The 20,988-nt window shown below is 40.7% G+C and overlaps 1 protein-coding gene across 3 annotated transcripts in view; it reads left to right on the forward strand.

The window, feature by feature from the left end:
* LOC149284223 (WD repeat-containing protein 7-like) overlaps positions 1–20,988 on the forward strand; it is a 131,528-nt gene that overhangs the window by 93,496 nt on the left and 17,044 nt on the right. For all 3 annotated transcript variants that reach the window (XM_089496983.1, XM_089496985.1, XM_089496984.1), the window contains 4 exons: positions 3,485–3,602; positions 5,716–5,865; positions 7,399–7,481; positions 11,090–11,189. In XM_089496983.1, coding sequence (XP_089353109.1) covers positions 3,485–3,602; positions 5,716–5,865; positions 7,399–7,481; positions 11,090–11,189 — 451 coding nt within the window. The remainder of the gene's footprint in view (positions 1–3,484; positions 3,603–5,715; positions 5,866–7,398; positions 7,482–11,089; positions 11,190–20,988) is intronic.

Here is a 20,988-nt window from a genome sequence, read left to right on the forward strand (position 1 = left end):
CTGAGCGTATCGGGGAGTAGGATGCAGGTCCCCTGCACCGCTGCGGGGGATCTGTATCCTAACCCCGCTGCCTGCCCGGCGCCCGGGACTGCATGTCCCGGGCGTTGGGCGCTAGACCCCGAATATAGGCCGCACCCCCACTTTAAAGACTTAAAGTGGGGGAAAAAAGTGCGGCCTATATTCAAGCCAATACGGTATATCGTTGCCCCCCCCCCTCCCTGCCTGCATCTTCGCTCCATAAGACGCGGCTGATTTTTCATCCTACTTTGGGAGGAAAAAAACTGCGTCTTATGGAGCGAAAAATACGGTATATACTGCTGACATTTTGCAGAAAATTATACCAATAAAATGCTAGATATCATAGGTCTCAATGAAATTTACCAGCAAAATAAAAACAAGTGCAGGACTGTTGAATGCTTTCTGCTAGACTTAGGATTCTCATCTATCATCTGGTTTGGAGTTTACAAAAAAAATAAAATAAAACATATGCATTTTTTCCTCACGAGGTGGAATTCACATTGAATTTTTTCTTCTCAAATACTGGCTTGTCTCAGATACCTACTAATACTGCGATTAAATGGCTGTGATCACAAATTAGCTTGCCGGTCCGGCGGTGTATTCTGCTGCTTAAACCTCGGGTACGGTTAAAATACTGCGCAGGTAGGCTTGCAAATGCCCTTTAACCCAGCAGTGATTAAAAGAATGCAGAAGGCGCGATAAACAAAGCCTTTTAGCGCAATTCCATTAACCAAATATCATATCATATAATAACATATGATATATTAAATCGCTCTTTAACATAAAATGGCGTTTTTCCCCAGCACCTTTACCAGTAGCTTTTTGAGCCTTTTAACAGCTTTGTGATCATTCTGATGGTTCTCTGGATATTGAAACATTCTGCCCTTTGACGGTTTCCAAGCATACGTAACAGTTGGCGATGCCTGTGGAATAGGGGCCCCTGAGCCTGCCTTTGTTTGGTGCTGAAGCCTCGGTGCCTGCGCCATCGCACACGGCTTTTAACTCTGAAAGCCAACATGCGAGCCAGCTGGTCCAGCTGCAGGGGCAGCTTAATCTCTGGCCACATACTACCACTCCCGAGCGATGTTAATGAATTAGCAAGAATCCTGGTGCTTTAAAAAAAAAAAAAAAAAAAAAAAAAAAGCTTCATGCCTAACCAGCAATTAAAAAAAAAAAAAAAAAAGCCTCTGCTGCCAGGGACACGTGCGGCCCAGCTTCTGAGCACGAATAAAAGGACATTTTTACCCCAAAAGGATCCCCAAGGTTGTCTGTCTGCCGCACTCCATTCACAGCAAGCTTATAGCAGGTTCACGATTTCAAGACTATTAACGGTGGAGCACCTTGCGGTGGTGAACATTTTGTTTATTAGTTTCAATGCACAGCGAGAAGAATTAAAATCCCACTGAAATGCGGATTTCTCATACGTTTGCTTACTTTGCTTGGAAAAATGTGGTTATAGGTGATCCATAAACCCATTGGGCTATGAAGCTATGGTTTCCATTTAAATGCTTTCATTGCTTTCGAGATTAGGACTTTTAAACAAGCAGCCGCAAGGCATTCATTGGGTTTAGGTAAAACTGATTGAGCTGGGTTTGCTTCGGAAAATACCCCAAATGATCCCTTTTTAGATTCTTAAATGGAAAACGTTCAGACTGGGCCACTCCTTGGGTTTTGCCTAATCAAACCGATGCTGGTTCCCGCTCTTTGATATTGGGCGATGCTGGACTTCCGACCACCTGTCGGGAGATCCTCGTTGGGTTCTGAGTTAACATCGGTGTAGAAAACAGAAGTCCGCTATCTGCCGAATTCTGCTTCCATGGATGATGAAAACCACAAGTCTTTGGAATCCCTCCTCAATTCTTTATACCTAAAACTGCCAATTTAGATGTCTACATTTTATTCAATGCTCTTTTCTGTTTATTTAACTTTATTCCTTGATTAACCTTCTTTTCAACAACAAAAAAAATCTATATCATTTTTTCAATTTATTTACGTTGCTTTTCTCCACCTCCAACTTGTACAAAATTCAAAAATGTAGATCTTTTATAATCACCCATTAAAGCCATGTTCGGGAGGTTGAGGGACTTTAACTATCTCTAAATAAGTTACTTTGATAAATAAAGTATATTGCCTTTTATGCCATTGACCATATTGTATTTGATCAATATTAAATCCTAAATAGGGAATTCTCCTTTTTCAGTTCATGTGATCAGGTTGTCTGAAACAGCATAAAATATCCTCGTCTTATTGAGTGTCGGGATACTTTATTTCCTACTCTCGGTAAACATAACTATATACCCCAGTACTATATACAGTAATATAGGTCAACATAGACAGAAATCTGGTTGTATCTCACTTTGTTCCAATAAACTCCCTTTATCTGCAGACCTGGAGGCCGCCATTGTTGTTGGTCATGTGATATTTTAAGTGGCTTTTCCTGCTCATTCACCACACTGAGCTGATGCTTTATGGCAATGCTAATGAAGTCTGTTCCTCCATAGGCTTTCATTAGTCAGTGTCAGGATGGACAATTAAAACTCATTCTTTTTTGTTTGCTTGTTTTATCACAAGGCAGCCTGATAAGGAGTCAGAGTGTTTGGCTAAAATATTGGGTTAAGAAAACAGAACGAGAACCATACAAATGGCTAATAAGTCGCTGCCTTGAAAAAATATATTATGCAGAATTCTATTACAAATGTTTTTCTTTTTTTTTTTTTCTAGTAACAAAAACTATTTGGTGGGAGTCCCCCTTTACTGAATGGTTGTTAGCAATTAATTAAACATTAAAAGCCTTTCTGTAGGACCATACAGGCCAGAAATTATTTAGATTAAGGCTTTTAAGGCGTGTGTGTTTTTGCAACAATGAAAACTTTAGGCAAATACCAACCAGATTTTACTTCCTAATAAAACTGCCTTTTTTAAACTCTGGATAATTTCTCATCAGAGAGAGAATACGGCCCCTTAAAACCCCATCCGGATAGCCTATCGAGAAATCTTTCTCTTGCCACCGTATGAAATCATTCTTCAAAACCGTGAGCGTTAAAGAAGATATTCTCTTACCGCTTTTCAGCAAATCTGTCCGTATGCTCTTGTTACTTTTGGTTCTAAAGTGGAAACACTGTAATAGCTTTCTTGTGCTCTTTGTGATATGTATTCAGTGCTACTGCTACATAATTTGTTAACAAGGCCCTTTTAACACTTTGGACAGATGCACATACTGTTTTCAATCTTCACGCTTAATTATTTGATTTTGTATTTGATGCTAGACACCCTGACTTATAATCACTGCGCATTGTTGGCAGTCCATTATATTCTAACTGTTTGAGTGATCCCATTGACCTTGAACTGACATTATAAGCTGTGTCTAATCTTTTCACTCTATATTTCTAATGCCTCTTTTCTTTTTTTTTCTTTTTTTTTTTTCTTTTCCTTTTTTTTTTTTTTTTTTTGCCTGATCCCTCTTTAGCATTACAATTGGGCTGCCTCTGAGTCCGTCCGCAGACTCCGCCCGCTCTGCGAGACACGCTCTTTCTCTGATTGCCACGGCGAGACCACCCGCCTTCATAACAACAATTGCTAAGGAGGTAAGCGGCCCCCCACCCTCCCCGTCCCTCTGCACAGAGTACAATTGTTAAAAGGCTTAGGACCAACTTTCCTGCTTCCGCCGCAGGGTTTTTGGGAAACCAAAACTCGTGTTTTGAGGTGTAAATCTTACCAAAAAAAAGAAATGCAAAACTTATTTTCTGAGGATATGTGTAGCAGTTGTTTTATTTTTTTATTTATTTAATTTTTTTATATATTTTCTTTTACTTATTTTTTTATTATTTTCGATGGAAATGGAATTACCAGAAAAGAAAACTAAACATTAACAGTAGACTCTATAAAAGTCTTCAAGTTTTGCAAGTTTTTGTTGCATTAAGATTTCTTAGCCGCCCTTTGTTGCCACCCATGTCTTTTTTTCCCAAGAAACATATAGCAGGTTTTTTTTTTCCTTTTTAACTTTTTTTTTAATTATTTTTATTAATCAAAAATAGTTACCGGAAAAGAAAATGCCACAGTAATAGCAGATATCTAAAAAGTCCCTTGGTTGTGTAAAGATTTTTACAGCCCTCTTTAACATAATTCTTATAATACATAACCTTTGTTGTCACATTTTTACAGAATTTACCTCCTCTCCTTGATTGAATATTTTGTTTCTTGTACTTATATTCAAGCTGCTATTTCTTGTTGTAATGTTGAGCAATGTCTCGTTTAGAATGTTCTATTTAGAATGCCCCCCTTTTCAGTATCACTGCCCCCTTGGCCAGAGCTGTAGGAGGGGGATTGCATGGTTGAGCTTTGTTCTGTTGTAATGTCCCCTCCATGACATCATATGCTGTTCTGCATCCTGAGAAAGTCAACAGAATTTGTAAGATACTACACTAGAACTACCTTGTAAAGTGGGCATATCCCCTGAGAACGCGCCAGAACGTATATATCTGTCTTTATGTTGTGTAGACATTTTTTAAAAGGTTAGACCTGTTTGAGGATATTTTTGGTAACTTTTTAAACGGTCTCTTTTCCCAGCATGGTAATATCTCCTTTCCTGACCTTTACCGTCTCTTTAAATGTTCAAATTTGTGTAATAGGTTGAGTCAGACAACACGTCGGGTTTAGGTAAATGCCCCCAAATGCACACACTAACACGCGAGGGGTACTTGGACCCAGGTGCCAACAGTCACCCCAGAGATTGTCCCCAGTGTGTAGAAGTAGTTGTGGCGTCTGTCTGAGGGTGCAAAGCAAGCTTTCCACATTAACGTTCTATGACTACATTGACGTCCGGTCAATGATCGGGGTGGGGAGGATGACAAAGGGGCTTCTTGCATGTAGTGCTATTCTTGATTTTCCTTATTATTCCACTGCTGAGGGGCTCCTGGGATCTAAGTGAAAGGTGATCTGTCACTATTGCAGGGTTTTCTACATCTTGCTGCTCGGTGCACTAAATAAAACTGTTCTATCTTGGCGTCAAGCAGTGTTTTTGCAGCAGAAACCCACCTTATGTGTATACCATGGGAGCAGCCATCTCAACCACGCAGGTCCTCAGAAATTATCCCTCCCCATTAAGTTAACCAAGTAGTGAAGTTGCTGATTGTCTTTAATTGGCTTTTGCCGCGTCTAAATTATTACCCTTAACGAAAACCAGAAAGCGAAGCTATATTTAGTTTTAATACGTAAATGCATTGGGTGCAGTTTCCCTTCAAAGTCACCCATCTATAGGATGCCATACGAGGTCTGGTGTCATGGAGGCCTCATGGAATGGGCCAAGTTCTCCGTCCGTGTCTGACGGTGGCTGGCCATTTTGTGTTATCATTAATACAACTCCCATTTTCCTTGATAGTAACAAACCTCCTATTTAACAATGTGCAATGGCTCTAATTTGGACTGCACCACCACCTCCTCCGGTCGGCTTTTCCCCGCGTTCATTTCTATGCAGTAACACAACCCTCTTATTGATCTTTTCCCCCCTTCATTGATAACGATCACCTACTGTATCATATTCTCAGCGGCGTGTGATGTTGATCCGTTTCACAGGTGACCTCAGCCCTAATCGTAGAGTGAAATGAATGGGTTTAATAATAATGGGATTGGCTTTGCATTCCCGGGGCTGGATTCGATGTACATTGATTGCTATATACATTGTTTTCATTGTTCTTTTAGGTTCACAGACATACAGCCCTGGCGGCCAACGCGCAGTCTCAGCAAAACATTCACACAACCGCTCTGGCCCGCGCCAAAGCCGAGATCCTGAGGGTTATAGAAATACTTATCGAAAAAATGCCCTCTGATGTGGTCGATCTCTTGGTGGAGGTATGTTTATATATACATTATTGTGTATTTATGCCTTTAAGTATCCACATCTACTAGCCCTTTGGGACACATTTACCTCCATGGGATATTTAGGTGTTTACCCCAGAAATGACAAACGCTTTATAGCAAACCGTGCATCACATCTGTTTTTCAGCAAATCTTGTGTACTCACTTTTGGGGGCTACAACTCCCATCACCCTGGCTGATTGGTCTTGATAAATAATGTATTAAATGTGTCCTCGTCTCTTTATTATTATTAATAGTGAGTGGGAAGGGGTTGTGACATCACAGTCCATGATCGTTGTGGGATTGCCAATAGCCAGCTCCACTACACTACTGTATAGAATAGTGTATATCCGCAGTCATTCAGTACACTACCTACACTGCCGCTACATAGGGGCTTCTGAGCCCACTTTGCCAGTTACCCATCACCTATGTGTGTGTGTATGTATATGTATATAAATATATACTAACGTTTAAAAGTTTGGGGTTCTTGGTTTTAAAAGAACAAATTTTGTCCATTAAAATAACATGAAATGGATCCGAAATCCAGCGCAGACGGGGTTAATGTTTTAAATGACTATTGTAGCTGGAAACGGCTGATTTTAAATGGAATCTCTTCATAGGCATACAGAGGCCCTTTATCACTCCCATCACTCCTGTGTTCCAACGGCCCTTTATAACTCCCATCACTCCTGTGTGCCAATGGCCCTTTATCACTCCCATCACTCCTGTGTTCCAATGGCCCTTTATCACTCCCATCACTCCTGTGTTCCAATGGCACATTGTGTTCGCTGATCCAAGTTTAAGTTTAAAGGGCTAATTAATTGATTGTTAGAAACCCTTGTGCAATTATGTTACAGCCAGAAAAGTTCCTTGTTTTCCACAGCTGAGTGACCCCAAACCTTTTGAACAATAGTGTGTGTGTGTGTATATATGTATATATATATATATATATATATATATATATATATATATATATATATGAATGATCTGTTATGTTGTGTATAAAAGCAGGCATGTATAGCTGTTTTCTGTGTACTCTGTCACTACTAGGGGTCAGTATAGCACCTTATTTTCTATAGCCTGGTGTTCCGTACATTCGCTGTACTTTACAAAGCTAGTGCCACACGAACGTGTGTGAATTTAAACAGTTTAAACTTTAGGGAGTTTAGTTTTTTGTTCCAAAGGGGGGGAAAACTGCCGGACAATGAAGCCACCAGCCAAAACTATTATATTCTCCATAAATAAGCACGTTTGTTATAATTTTTACATTATTTCAGAAACATCAAATCAGCAGAAAGTGAAATAACCATCAATGTGTTAAAGACGGTATATATTTTGTCACATCATGAGATGAAACTTAGAAATATCTATTTTTTTCAGCTGATTATGGAGTCTGATAAAATAGCACAGAAACTCCTCTTTTGAATGTTTTGATCGCGACTCTTACGTTACGCTGACAATATATCGATCGGTAAAAAGTGTTGAATTCTTATTTTTCATTCATTCACTTTTTTATTCTCCCCGAAGGTGATGGACATTATAATGTACTGCTTGGAAGGGTCGTTGCTGAAAAAGAAAGGTCTTCAGGAGTGCTTCCCCTCCGTGTGCAGGTAAGCGCGATTCGCATGAAACCTATCGGCTTCTGCAAACATCTGGTTACTCAATACTTTTTCAGTCTTGATAGCAATACCTGGATTCACACGTAAAGGTAGTGTTTGTGACGTTACAGATTTACTCTCCTAATTCGTCCATCTAATCATCCGATCCCATACATGATTAAACTCCCTCACTGTATTACCTTCTACTGCTTTACCTGTCGTACTTCTCTACCTGTAAAGTGAAACTTACTTTTTTTATTCTTATTCTTCGCCACTCATTATTGTAGATGTCATTGATGTGAGTGATTGTTATCCATTGAGAGACATCATGTCTTGAGTTCCTAGGGGTCAGTGACTCCGGGGTAGGGCTGTGGAATGGAGCCTTTTGGGTGAGATACCTGTGAGATTGACTACACCTTAGCTCTGAATTTTTTTTTAATTCCTTTATTTCAATGGTACCCAAAGACACAGGGCTGTAAAGGGAAATTATGGCGAGATGGGTGTTTGTATAGCTGACAACAGTCCAGCATTTGTCAATGCAGTCTCATCAGTAGGTCTTCTGCTGTCTGGTTGACCCATCAGACCAGTGTTTCCCAAATGGCCGCCTCTGACATGGGCGCTGCTCCGTGTTGAGTAACTTCCGTCCCGGAAGCTGGATAACTTAAGCTTTCCGTTAATGGGAATGTGCTCTTCCACATAAACATATTTCTTTCAATGTATCCACTAAGTATCTCTGGGTAGACAGGACTCCGTTGGTTTGTAAGATTCTGTTATTTTGAGTTTGTGTTGTTCTGGGAGTTGGTTCCGCACGGTCCAAATCTTCATTGTTAGTCATTAAAACCAGATGAGAGGCAGCAGCCAATTAATCTGCATTATCGCTGATTGACAGCGTGCCACAGAAATCATTGCACTAAATAATTTTTCACATGCTGGTGCGTGACCGGGGATATTCCAGAGATACTCCTCAAGCCTAATGCACCGGATTCTGTATCTGCCCTGGGGGATTTCATACAAAATGTCCTTAATATTAAACCAGAACTGGCGTGTTTTCCCAAATCATACTTGTTACAGACCAAAAACAGTAAATAAACCCATGTACATGTGTTTATGGATTAGATTAAACAAAATGCATACATTAAAAAACCTTTAAGTCCATTGCCCCCCCATATTGTTAAGTTGCTGATTGTTGATTGGTTCAAGCAGTGTTTGTAAGCGTCATAGAAGAGAAAGGAGAAAATGCCAGGAGATAAAATAAATATGCTAGTTTTATAACCTTCTTTAGTTCCCCTGCGATCAAAAAGCACAAGCTTTTGGTAATAGTAATGTATAAATTTAGCTAATTTATGCCCTTTACGCGAAAGAATAAATCCTCTCTAGCCGTAAGTTTCTCGGCGTATAAAAACCCATTTTTGCTGAGTTTGCGGCGCTGGAACAGCTTGTGCCGCGGAAACCTTTTGTTAGGTAATTGAAAAGTAAACTTTTATAGCCGTGCATCTTAATTACCCTGCCCTTTAAAACCGGACTCAATGATGAAAATCTCCTTGTAAAACGTGAGTAATTTTCTGCCCGAGTCTCTATTAACGTAATACGGCTCTTCTTTAACAGCCCGAGCAGCAAGCAAATTAGTTTTGGGGGTTTTTTTTTTGCATGTTGAGCAGATGCTACGAAGAGATCGCTGATGTGGAAGACGATCCTGCAGAATAGTCATTTCACTAAATGCATAGGACGGTCCAGAAAGGGAAATGTATTTTATGGAAGAAACGTGAAACGTATATTGTTGATAATGATGCCGAAGAATGCATTCATTTTGCTCTCAAATGCATATTTATACTTTATTTTCACAGCGACCATTAATGCTGTATACTCATAAGTGTCCAAAAGTCTTCCATTCTGATCAAAGAACCTTGTCTCCAGTATTAGGAATCAGAGTAGAATGTTTAATACACTTTATGATTCTCATACAAACACAAGGTGACTGGGTGGCTTGCCCTGTCCATTTAGTATAGCTCTGGAAGTAGACCTTCCATGATGAGGTCAAGATGGCTCCCAACATTAGGAGAAAAATGGATATAGCCATATTAGTCCAACAAAAAAAATGCATTCTTCAGCTGTTGTTATTATTTTATGGGGCCGACATATTCTTTAGAACGTATTCTTGAGATCAGAATATCAGCACCAAAGCGTATCTGTGTTTATATGTATGGACAGCGCCAACACCAGCAAGTACAAGTAGTAACGCTCAATCATCTTAGAACTCTAAGGCTTCCACTTGGCGCTTTAGCCCTTTGGTTCCCTAATCTGGGATTTCATGGGTTTGCTCATTTTGCCAGTGACAGCAGTAAACAAAGACAGTGGGAAAGCAAATCTATCATCCAGTTTATCCACCCAAACTGAATTGTCATCGCAATCATCTTTCCGATGATATCTCATCAAGAACGAGACTCTATCTCGGGAACGTTCAATACGTTTGCACCACCAGGCGTCCAAATGATATCAACTGACAATTCATTCATAATCATTGAGCGGCATTGGAGGGACTTAATTTGCGTTTGGGATTGACCAGTGGAGTGTGTTAACCCTCCAAGGAAACCCAAGACAAATTGCAGGATGTTTTTTCTTATTGGTAGCTGCCTGTGAAGAATGAGGTCTATTAAATGCTTGGCAAGGCCTATTCTCGGAGAAATGAGATTTCTGAAAGCCGCGTTGGTCCTGAGGCAGACTTGATTCTCTTTAAGGTTTAGATACTTTTCATTCGACCGGTATGTTTAACCAAGAAAAATGGCACTTCCAGAACTACAAGCTCCTGGAGTGAATTTACAGACGCGCAGTATATGGTTTTTTTTTTCTTTTCTACTGCATGTATATATTCTGCTTTAATGGGGAATTTTAGTCCTTCCTACCATCGTTCCGTTTAAGCTTTTGTTTGTATTATGGATTTATTTACGATTTATACTAAAATAAAAACGTCTGTATTTTATGCCAATACATTGGGACTCGGTAACCCAGGACTTTGCCCCAAGTGCTCTTCTTCTGCTCCTTATTGGACGCGTTTCAGCAAACCTTTGCTGGAAGGAGGTGAGAGGCGGTAACTGCTAGGGACAGCCCTAGAGGTGTGCGGAGCCACTCCTGGAAGTGTCCACTCACCCGCCTAGCATAATGAGGAGACAAAGTGGGAGCTGCAGTGGATGTTTGCCCTTTTTTTATCACCCTAGGACGGTCAGGGGAGATCTTTTTGACCAAAACATGCTGTTTTTTTATTTATGTTGTTTAATACACTTAATTTGCCATCATTATAAATCACCAAATGCGCAGGAGGTAACAATTCCCTTTTTCTGTTTCTGTGGCAACAGCCAAGTTATACTTTTCTATTAACTCTGTGTGCTTTTTAACAAGAAAATGAGTGACAAATGTTGCTAATAATCACTGATTCGGAAGTACTTTGTGTTTTCTTTTATTGTGCCTAAAATTATATTTTATATTATAAAAATCTGAATAATTGGAAACCCCATCATAACTGATGTCGTTTTTACTTATGAATTTACCGTGGTTTAAATTGTATCCACTACCCTGTGAACTGATTACAAGTGACATCTCGCCTGTTTCTGTAAATGTTTTAACAGGTTTTACATGGTGGGCTACTGCGACCGAAGTCACAGAATAGCGGTGGGAGCCCGCCACGGCTCCGTGGCCCTCTACGATATCCGAACTGGAAAATGCCAGGTAAATCAATCCAAGAGACCACTTCTCCATAAAACGTGCTAAATATCGAAAGGAAAGCGGCTCTGATTTGCACCAGTCGGCACATTAAACCGCTGAAACATTACGGGTAATTGTGTCGGGATCAATGTTTTAATGAAGAAAGTACATATCTATGTTATCTTGTTTTCAACGAGATCAGAGGCCATGTCATAGTGCAGTCGGTAAGAGATTAAAATGATTACCAGTCCGCAAAAAAAAGCATGACGCTTTGGTATACTCCAATATCAAAATGTACACGTCTATTAAGTTAAAAGCCGTAGAGCTATGAAGAGTTTACAGATTGTATGGAATGTTGCTAAACCAGTCACTATCATCGTTCTTTCATAGAAAAGCACAACCTTTTACCCAATTACTTAAAGCAATATTTGATTATTAGTCGCCAACATCGTACGTCCGCCATTTTGAATTAGTCTGCCTCGTCTAAACTTGATAGTGGTGGAAGGAATATGACGTAATTACATGATAATGAAACCCACCAGCAGAGGTTGCATTATTTGTAGGGTTTAAGTTTCTCTACGTAGCATCCAATATTCTATAAAGATGTAAACTGACTCGATGGTGAAAATTTCTCAGCCGGACAGAACCTGAGCTGTTTGCACTGTCCACCGCCCAACAATAGAGGAATCCGAAGCATATAATTGAATGTCCTCCAGCGAGCGGCTAACACCGCTGGAAATAGTAACATAATCAGAATTCTCCAGCCAGCGGCTGAATGCTTGAAGCTCTTGACCTAGGGGCCAGCCGCAGAGGAGAAAGAAGTCAGACCAGAATTGCTTGACCTAGCTGCTCATTCTTTAAAACATGGCAGAACTAGAAGACTTTGACCTGTCTTCTGTTACTGATAAAATCTTTTTTTGAGGACTGATGCCCTCCAGAAGCAGAAATGGATTTTTGCCACCAATAACCAGAAAAGGCAAGTTATGGGGAGGATAAAAAAAAATAACCGGGTGCTTGTAGCAGAGAAGCACAGTTAAGGACTGGGTTGTAATCGCATGTTTTGTATTCAGAAATGTCCTTGATAAGCCAAAATTATGCATGCAGCATTGCGACTGATCTAAAAATCCTAAAAGAATAGAATCAACGTCCAAAATAACGTGATCAGTGGAACGCATGTCATCACTCTCAGTAATAGGGAGCTTTCAAGACTTCTATTAAAAGGGCACTCTAGTCATTAAATACACTTTGATGGATATAATAGCTGCGTGGCCCCTTAAATTTTCATGTGGTCTGTTTTCCATATACATATGAGGATTCTGCAGAATTCCCCCAATGCTTATTTGCCCCTCCGCTCCACTCTGCTAAATGCCTTGTAGGAGATGTGTTCACAGCCAGTTAGATGGAGTGGAGGTCAGGGCTCTGTGCGGCCGGTCAAGTTCTTCCACCCCAAACCCATCCAACCATGTCTTTATGGACATTGCTTTGTGCACTTCGGCGCAGTCATGCTGGAATAGAAAATGGCCTTCCCCAAACTGTCCCCACAAAGATGGAAACCTAGCATTGTCCACATATGTGACATAACTACACTTTTTGTGTATGTATTTAGAATTTGATGTCATAAAAGTCCCTATTGGTGTAATGGTCAGGTGTCCCAATACTTTTGTCTATATAGTATGCATAAAGTTCTCCCATTGGTTTTAAAGGGAGCAATTTCCTGCCACCGATTGACATCTTCAAGCAGCCAATTCAGCTTGCATTCTTCTATAGTAGGGCTGTCGGGGACAATAGACTGTCCCTTTACTTGTGGACATATTGCAAATGTAACACCCCCAGCCGTAATTTACCCAAACTCTCGTCTCAGTATACTGATTATCCACTGGTGTTCCAAGGAGACCGTAACATTGGAGTGTTTTTCTTTTTTTTTTAACGATAGATACGATTATGTCGCCTTAATAGGTCACTTTGGCAAAAAAACAGAAATTCTTGATACAGGGTTTTTTGAGAAACGCAGCCCTTCCTTTGTTGAGAAAGTGATCGCACTTTAATCAGTGTTTTTAATATAGTCAGGTCGAGGTTTAACCATATTACTTTTGGAGACGGAGACCCACCGATTGAATAGTTTAGCGGGGAACAAACCTGTGTCTTATTGATCCCAGAACATGGCGGAATGGGAGCTCCACGTCTTAAAGGGGACATATAGGTGTTTCTATATTTTTATTATAATATATAAAGAAAAAGAAAAGATCAAGAACCATTTTACACAAATCTCGATTTAAGTGATTGTGACCCATTTGGAACAAATAATAATGGCGAAATATATAGCGATTCCAAACGTAAGCCTTTGGTCGCTGTAATAACAAAATAGAATTTCTTTTTTTAATGGGGGACCGGCAAGGGGAGGGGGGGTCAAAACTGGATACATTTCTTAAAGTAAAAAAGGACCATGGTTCCTATTTATGTCAGTTTGGCATGGACCGCGAAAATTGCTCTTATTTGTTTCCAAATCCCAAAAAAAGAATCGATATTCACGGGGTCCACGTAAATTACTGTAATTTATACTATTCAAATGAGTCCTGGGGGCTATTTTCCTCTCCCCTGTGAGGGACAGCCCATGGGCTGCTTATTGATTCAAAAACCACAGAGAATCTTTTCTTACGATACCGTCCGTTTTAAACATTAACCACCAAGCAGTCATTTTCCCTTTAAATCCCGCGCAAACTTTTTGAATAATCTAAAAAAAAAATAAAAAAATAAGACTTTTTCGGTGAGTGTCATTTACGCTTGCATATGTATTTTTTTTTTTCTTGCTACAGTGTTTAATCGATATTTATTCTGTTTAATTAGTTATTCATGGAAATTACTAGAGATCAATATCTGGAAATGAAATTGATCTCTCTAAAATAGAAAATAAATCGGTAACATAATGCAGTTTGATTAGGGAGTTATATTTTTACACCATGTGTGTGTATATATAATATATATATTTATATTTATATTTATATAAGGATTGGAAATGTAGGTTAGATAAGATACATTCTATTTTTTTCGGTGTGAAGGAGCAAGGGCAAAGCCAGCCGGAGGGCAGATTTTCAGTCCGGATTCATCCACACGGACGTTGTGTGGCAGTCGGCACTTAACCAGGCTTTTTATAAACACCCCTGACATTCCAAAACCACTTCAAAATGGGGCTTGCTCTCCCGATACGGAGATCCTCCGGCTGAAAACATTCATTGATTTAGAGATATGGACCATGTTTAATCCCCCCCCCCCCTTTTAACCCAAAACTCATACTCTGAGATGCAGTGTATACACAATATGGGTTACGCTTAAAAGTGTTCTTATCACCATAGCAACCAACAGTCTTGTTAATAGTTCCTTTTCATATGTTGCCGTGGTGACTAGACCACTTTTAAATATCACACCAAGATCAGTTTTATACATAGTCCCCTTTGTACTCTTATATTAGAGTCATATTTGCTTTAAGGTGTTTTAGATTGATTTTTTAAAATCAATCTTTTAGCTTTGGGGGGTATCATGAGACTCAGATACATATATTTATTCCAATTTTAACCCTTAAAATAATACAAATCTCATGCTGTCTGCATACCGCGCCACAAAAAAAGTTTTGTAAAGCTGGCCTATTAGTGTGGCTGAGGATGAAGGAGCCATGTTTGCCGGTGTCTTATTCGCTTCATGTGTTCATGCCTCACCAATAATTTTGTGACGCTCGGACACTAGCATCAAAATAATGGGGACTGCAGCTCATAAATCATTGTTTAGGAATACGGCGCGATGCTGCCCTGTGTGTAAAAAGAGAGTACCTTCGCTGCGATATCTTTATCACCAGACGCAGGTATAACCGGCTCTTGATCTGTACGTTCTGCTCCCTGCACGTTGTTACTTTTCATGTTCTTTTTTCCAATACCCTAAAACTTTAAGCAAAAAAACCTTTACGGTTGGACTACAACTCCCACCATCCTGCAAAAAGTTTCCTGCACATTTAAAGACAAGTCTGTTGACTACGGTATACGGTCTCTAGCCTGCCATCTAGCAACCAGCTCTTAAAGGGTCTTATTTGTGTGGGTTCTCATAGCACACGACGACAAATGACCCTACTGATAGATTGTAAGCTCCCGGGATTTCCAGTACCTCCAAAGCACAAGGAGTAAGACACCACGAGAGGTCCGTGTCTTTAGGTGCTAATGTAAAATAGTTAATAGTAAAGATTTTCATTCGTGGCATTATGGATCCCTCCGGACCCCGTTGCGAGACGGGCGCTGTATTTAGCCACGCGATAGAGTAACGCGCCTGCGCAGAACAAACATGGTTTAAAACCCAGATGCGGCTTTTTGGGGAGCGGTAACGTTTCCTTCCATGTTGTGCGCGTCGCTCGAATGGCCGCGGTGTATTGTGTGTAACGTGGCAGTGTCCTTTCCATAGCTCTATTGATTTGCCCCTCAGCTGTTTGCAGCGCACAGAGAACCCAGGGCCTCGTTGTTGATTACCTCAACACAATGTCTCTGTGAGCATTATTGACCCATTGCAGCAAACTGCCCGTGGCTCATGATTTTTCACGCCGTCTCCATGACACTCATAATAAAACATGCTATGTTATTGCCAGTCTTCTCGGGAAGCCACCTTGTACGGCCTGCAAATGGTTGAAACATTTCTGGAGAGCGTTTATTATCCGCAGAAGCAATTTTCCGTGTGGTCTTTATTATGGCAGGGGTGGAAAAAATGGCTTTTTAGAGCAATGTGCGCACTCTAGGCGTAGGACCGGTGTTATATACCATATTACACAGGCAGGGACAGGGTGTCCGGAAGCAGGCACGCAAGGGCCTTCGTGGGCCAGTATTTGGCTACCGGAGGGCCGCAGGAGTTCACGTGGTTCGCTTGGCCGTGATTACAATGCAGGTTCGGGAAGCACGTTGGACGGCACATATCAGCATTTCCATTGTGGCCTTATTAATTAATAAATATGCAGTTGGATATTCTTTTCTATTAAATATCGACCAAAGATCAGTCGAAATCCCAGCTTCTAAATGGGTTAATTTATTATACAACACTTCTGTACACATGCAGCACCGGGCCGTGACGGATGAAAGTAGCGGGATGAGGGAACCTGAGTGCTGTAGGCTCTTCTTCTTGAAACAATGGAGGAGGGAGTAGAGGAACAAAGTGTAGGTAGGGGTAGAGAGTAGATGTTAGAGGTTTCCATGTCCACTAACCCCGAGTCTTTATACCCTTTGACAATATCAGTTGGAGTGAAGTGATTCTATGGGAAGGATGTATCTGTCTATAGATCTCAAGAACACTAGTACATCATACAAGAATGATGTTAATGAATGTCACGGGGTTAAAACACAGGTTTGTGGCCCTCCTGTTTCACTTATACCTAATGTGAATATATATTATAGAACAAAAAAGCAACAGATCTTAAGAAACGTTTTAGAATGTATGTATATTCTTTTTCAATAAAATGAAATAAGTATTTCAGGTATTTTGTCGTATCGCAATCTAAGTCTTTTCCTATGTGAAGTAGCTTCACCAAGTTTTGGGATTTCTGTAGGTACATTGGCTATTTTTGCTATGTAGCTAAATTGCCATCTTAAACCTTATCGACCATGGAATAAAACAGGATTTTCTCGCCTCCCGCATATTCAAATCGCATGGGTAAAGAAGAAAAGCCAGTGTTTGGAATGGTCCTGTCTTCCTCCGCGTGCCGCACTCTTCCTATAAACAAATGGCACATCTCTTCTCAAGTCTGTTTAAAGATATACAATGTCCAAACATTATCGAACCCATCCCATTACATCCTCATCATGGTATTACGGGCCTCTCTGAGGCTGTCAGAGATGTAATACACAATCAATAACTCAATAACTTGTTAACCGAGAGAAGACCGTAATATAGAACTTCCAGAATCCATGTGATTCCACGTGAACTTCCTTTTTTTTCTTCATCATCTCGGAAATTTCCAAGTGATTAGCTTGATTGTCAGCTTGTTCTTTCCAGCCTAGATGTGATATTCCAGTAGGCGGCTTCTCCTCACTATCCACTAAATAATAACCGTCTCTCCTGGTTGGTTCAAGGTGGTGGGAAACGTTTTCTCAAAACATGTATCTCTAGGTCAAGAATTGCAATAGAAGGAGCTACTGTAATACCACATGTCTAAAGTGATCATTTTATTAACAATAGATATTCTACACTTAGGAAGTTAGTTAAAAATGTTCCCAGGCAGGCCCGGACTGGGACAAAAAAATAGGCCCAGGCATTTAAGACTGAGCAGCCCATTTTTATTTATTTATTTATTGTTAAAGCCCACCCTTCATGTACCATCTTTGCATTTCCCCAAATCACTTAAACATTCATGATAGACACAAACACTTACTCACTCATTCACACTCCTCCCCTTCTTATCTGCCCCTTCTAACTATGTTCCCCCTTCCCCACTTCTCAATATGTACCCCCTCTCAATATCTATCCCCTCTCCCCCCTTCTATCTAACCCCTCTCCCCCCTCTCACTGCACCCCCCTCCCTCACCCTACTTACCTTGTTGCCAGAGTAAGCAGCAACTGCGACCGGGCCCGCCACTCTAGGGGGACGGGCAGCCCCCACCAGGGCCGGCCTTAGGTTAGGGTTTTTTTGGGTTTTCTTTTTTACTTTATTTAACATCCTCCATAAAATAAAGTAAACAAAAAAAACCCCCGATGTTTTAATTTAAGCCCTGTGCGGCCACACACCCCTAAGGCCGGCCCTGGTTGGGGCTGCCCGGCCCCCTAGAGTTGCGGACCCGGTCGCAGTTGCTGCGAGCTTAAGGGGCAGGTGCCCCTTATGCCCTGCGTTAATGCGGCCGTAGAGGCCGCATAGGCCCAGTCAGTCCGGTCCTGACTGGGCCTATTTTAAGGTAGGGGCCTGGATCTGCAGCTCCATCAGCCCCTACGTCAATCCGGCCCTGAGCCGCCCGGTGTGCCCGATGGCCAGTCTGGGCCTGTTCCCAGGTATATAAATTATACAGATTATACATACCATAAAATCCAGCATTTTACCTTCTGTTGAACATGCAGGTATAAAAACATTTTTTGTAGGAACAAAAGGAAGTACTAACGTATAACGGAAGGGGTTAACATTGCACAATTGTTCTCATGGACCCTGGATTTTGTACATTAAATGGGATGCATAGGGTTAATGCTGCAAAATTTGTACTTAAGTATAAAATGCCCCCCCCCCACTTTCCAGGACTCTTGAAGAAGGGGTAAATTGTACGTATTATACCCAATATTTTACGCTAGCTTGTTGGGTTAATCTCTCTACATGTCCAGGAATTGATCTCATTTATATTTAGACAGGAATCTATGGGAAAGGATTTTGTGAAATGCAAAAAAAAATTATAATAAAAAGAATAATTATTAGGGTAGCTTGTATGATAGGCTGAAAACAAAGGGCAGGTTTGAACCAGGTGCAAAGACCTTATTTAACCCTGTTTGGCTTATAGATCCATGGAGGGGGGGCGCAATATCATACCCACTATAAAGACATCCATGGGTATTGATCATGGAGTTCTTTTGGATCTTAGAGTTAACCCTATTTTAATACTGAGGGCCAGCAGCAAAAGCACGATGGGGGTGGCTCTCTATTATATGTAATGAAGTCGAGGAGTTAAAACCACAACTCTCCGTTTAGTAAATACACCCCAAAGCTGACTCTGCCAGATTAAACCAAACATTTCCAAAGCAATTACCCTGATTGACAATCAAAAAGCACAAAAATGAATTTTGCTATATTAAAAGCTGTGGTGGTGACAGCGCCTCTTATATACTTTTTAAGTATTAAGCGCTACAATTGCTGTAATGTGCTCTGCAGCTATGTGGCGGGTCGATAAAACACCGTTCGGCTGATGTGGGCTTCTTATTTTTGTTTTTAATGCACTTTGCTAAATGCGATGTCACACATGAACTTCGTATATTATGGCAGCAACTGGCTGACGGCATGTTCCTACCAAAGCACATTCCGCTTTAAGGGAATGAGTCCGCAGGGACTGTGCACTACAGTGGTGCGGGTTACCTTCCTTTTTCTTCCTTATTGAGGAAAAAAAAGCTTTTTGGAAACCACCATCTTTTAAAAGAATCATTTTCTCCTAAAAGTTATGAATAATCAAATAGAACAGTGTACTTACTAGCTTCATAGTAGTTAAATCACACATATAATGCCCTTTTAACCTGCTTAAAGACAGAGTTACGAGTGTACAAAAATACAAAATATTTTTCCTAAAACAGTAAAATCAGTAAATTGTACCCAAGATGTACAGAATCTTTAAAGTTCACTAGCAGAATTTCATATCCCCAAACATTCCAGCTATCCAAACTTTTGTTTGGGGTGTGGCTAAAGGTGAGAATGGGTGTGATCAACACCGAGAGAGGGGTCATGACCAGGGACCACCACCAGATGAACAACACAACAAAAATAAAGCCAAAATGGAGGAGCCATGTGTGAAGAACAGATTGTTGTTATGTCCTGATATGTAAAACCGTGGGATTTCACACGACTGTAAAAATGTTATGGCGTGTCCCATCGTCCTACCGTCTCATGAGCAAACTTATCTCAAGTTTAGAGGTTTTTTTAACGTCCATAGAAACATTACATACATGACTTTGAACGAGAGACCCACAGTGGGAAGGCTTACTTTTCTGAGGCCAAAAGGAGTAAGATGTGGTTTCTCGAGGAACTTCCATCCTAGCAACTTGTTGACCACAATTTGATGAATATTATTGATTATTTCACAGCCATCCTCCTGCTGTCAGTCGCTGTTGCTAAACTTGATCTACAGATAGGGCTGCAGTCCAGGAAGAACGGGGACTCCATCTTGATAATGGGTCGAGATGAGACACTGTTATTTGATCAAGATAATTGATCTCTTGCAGTGAATTGGAATCCAGTTACTGATGGACTGGATATTGGATTGAGTTCTTTCGACAGAAATGCCAGCTGTTTAGGATGTAAACAGAAATGTACTCATGGAAGGCTTTCCAGAGAAAAAAATATTCTGTTTCTACTATTTTTGTACCTCTGAGCTTTCTGTTGAACACCACAACTTATTTTAACCCTTTGCAGTCCACAATCGCTCCCAAATGTGGATTTAATGCCCCTTATAAAGTGCCGTATCACACGTTCTCAGGATCTCTGGTTGAACCCCTCCATTACGATGTTATCTCTTCCCTGTTATGTTGCTGATTGCTGTCGGTTGGCTCAGGCAGGCTTTGTAACCGTTTATTGCACGCAATTTCTAGCATTTAAGACTAACGAACCTTAGCAGATCTGTCCTTTTATTCCTTCCTGATAAGATTTAATCACTTAGAAAACAACAGAAAGTTTTAAGGAGCCCTTTTAGTTCAGTTCCATGGCGACAGCCTATCCATGCCTGCTTTTGTGTCATGTGACACTTAGGCATTCCCTGAAGAAATGCAAATTTTGCATGATTAAAGGATAATGTCTGGGTTTGGACATTTATCGGTACTAGGAATGGTGCTTGTAACGGTGCATTTAGTGACAAAAATGTTACTCTGAGACTTATCCCGTTACTGAAATGTTTCCTAATAAGCCACAGAGCTTTCGCTACCAAAATATAATACTTGGAGGGCATTTTATTTTTTTTTAATCACCTTACTCTCTCTCACACTATCTCTCTCTCTCCATCTATCTCTCACACTGTCTCTCATTGTTTCCGGACATGACTCTCTCCCCCGATTGGAGGAACGGGGGACAGTCTGTTTTTGTGATGCGTGCCGTGGCTCCGCCCTTTCGCGGAAGTACTCCCAAGTACTC

The sequence above is a fragment of the Sceloporus occidentalis genome, unplaced genomic scaffold (assembly GCF_023333645.1).
Source record: "Sceloporus occidentalis isolate IW3139 unplaced genomic scaffold, rSceOcc1.0.p SCAF_97, whole genome shotgun sequence".
NCBI lineage: Eukaryota > Metazoa > Chordata > Lepidosauria > Squamata > Phrynosomatidae > Sceloporus > Sceloporus occidentalis.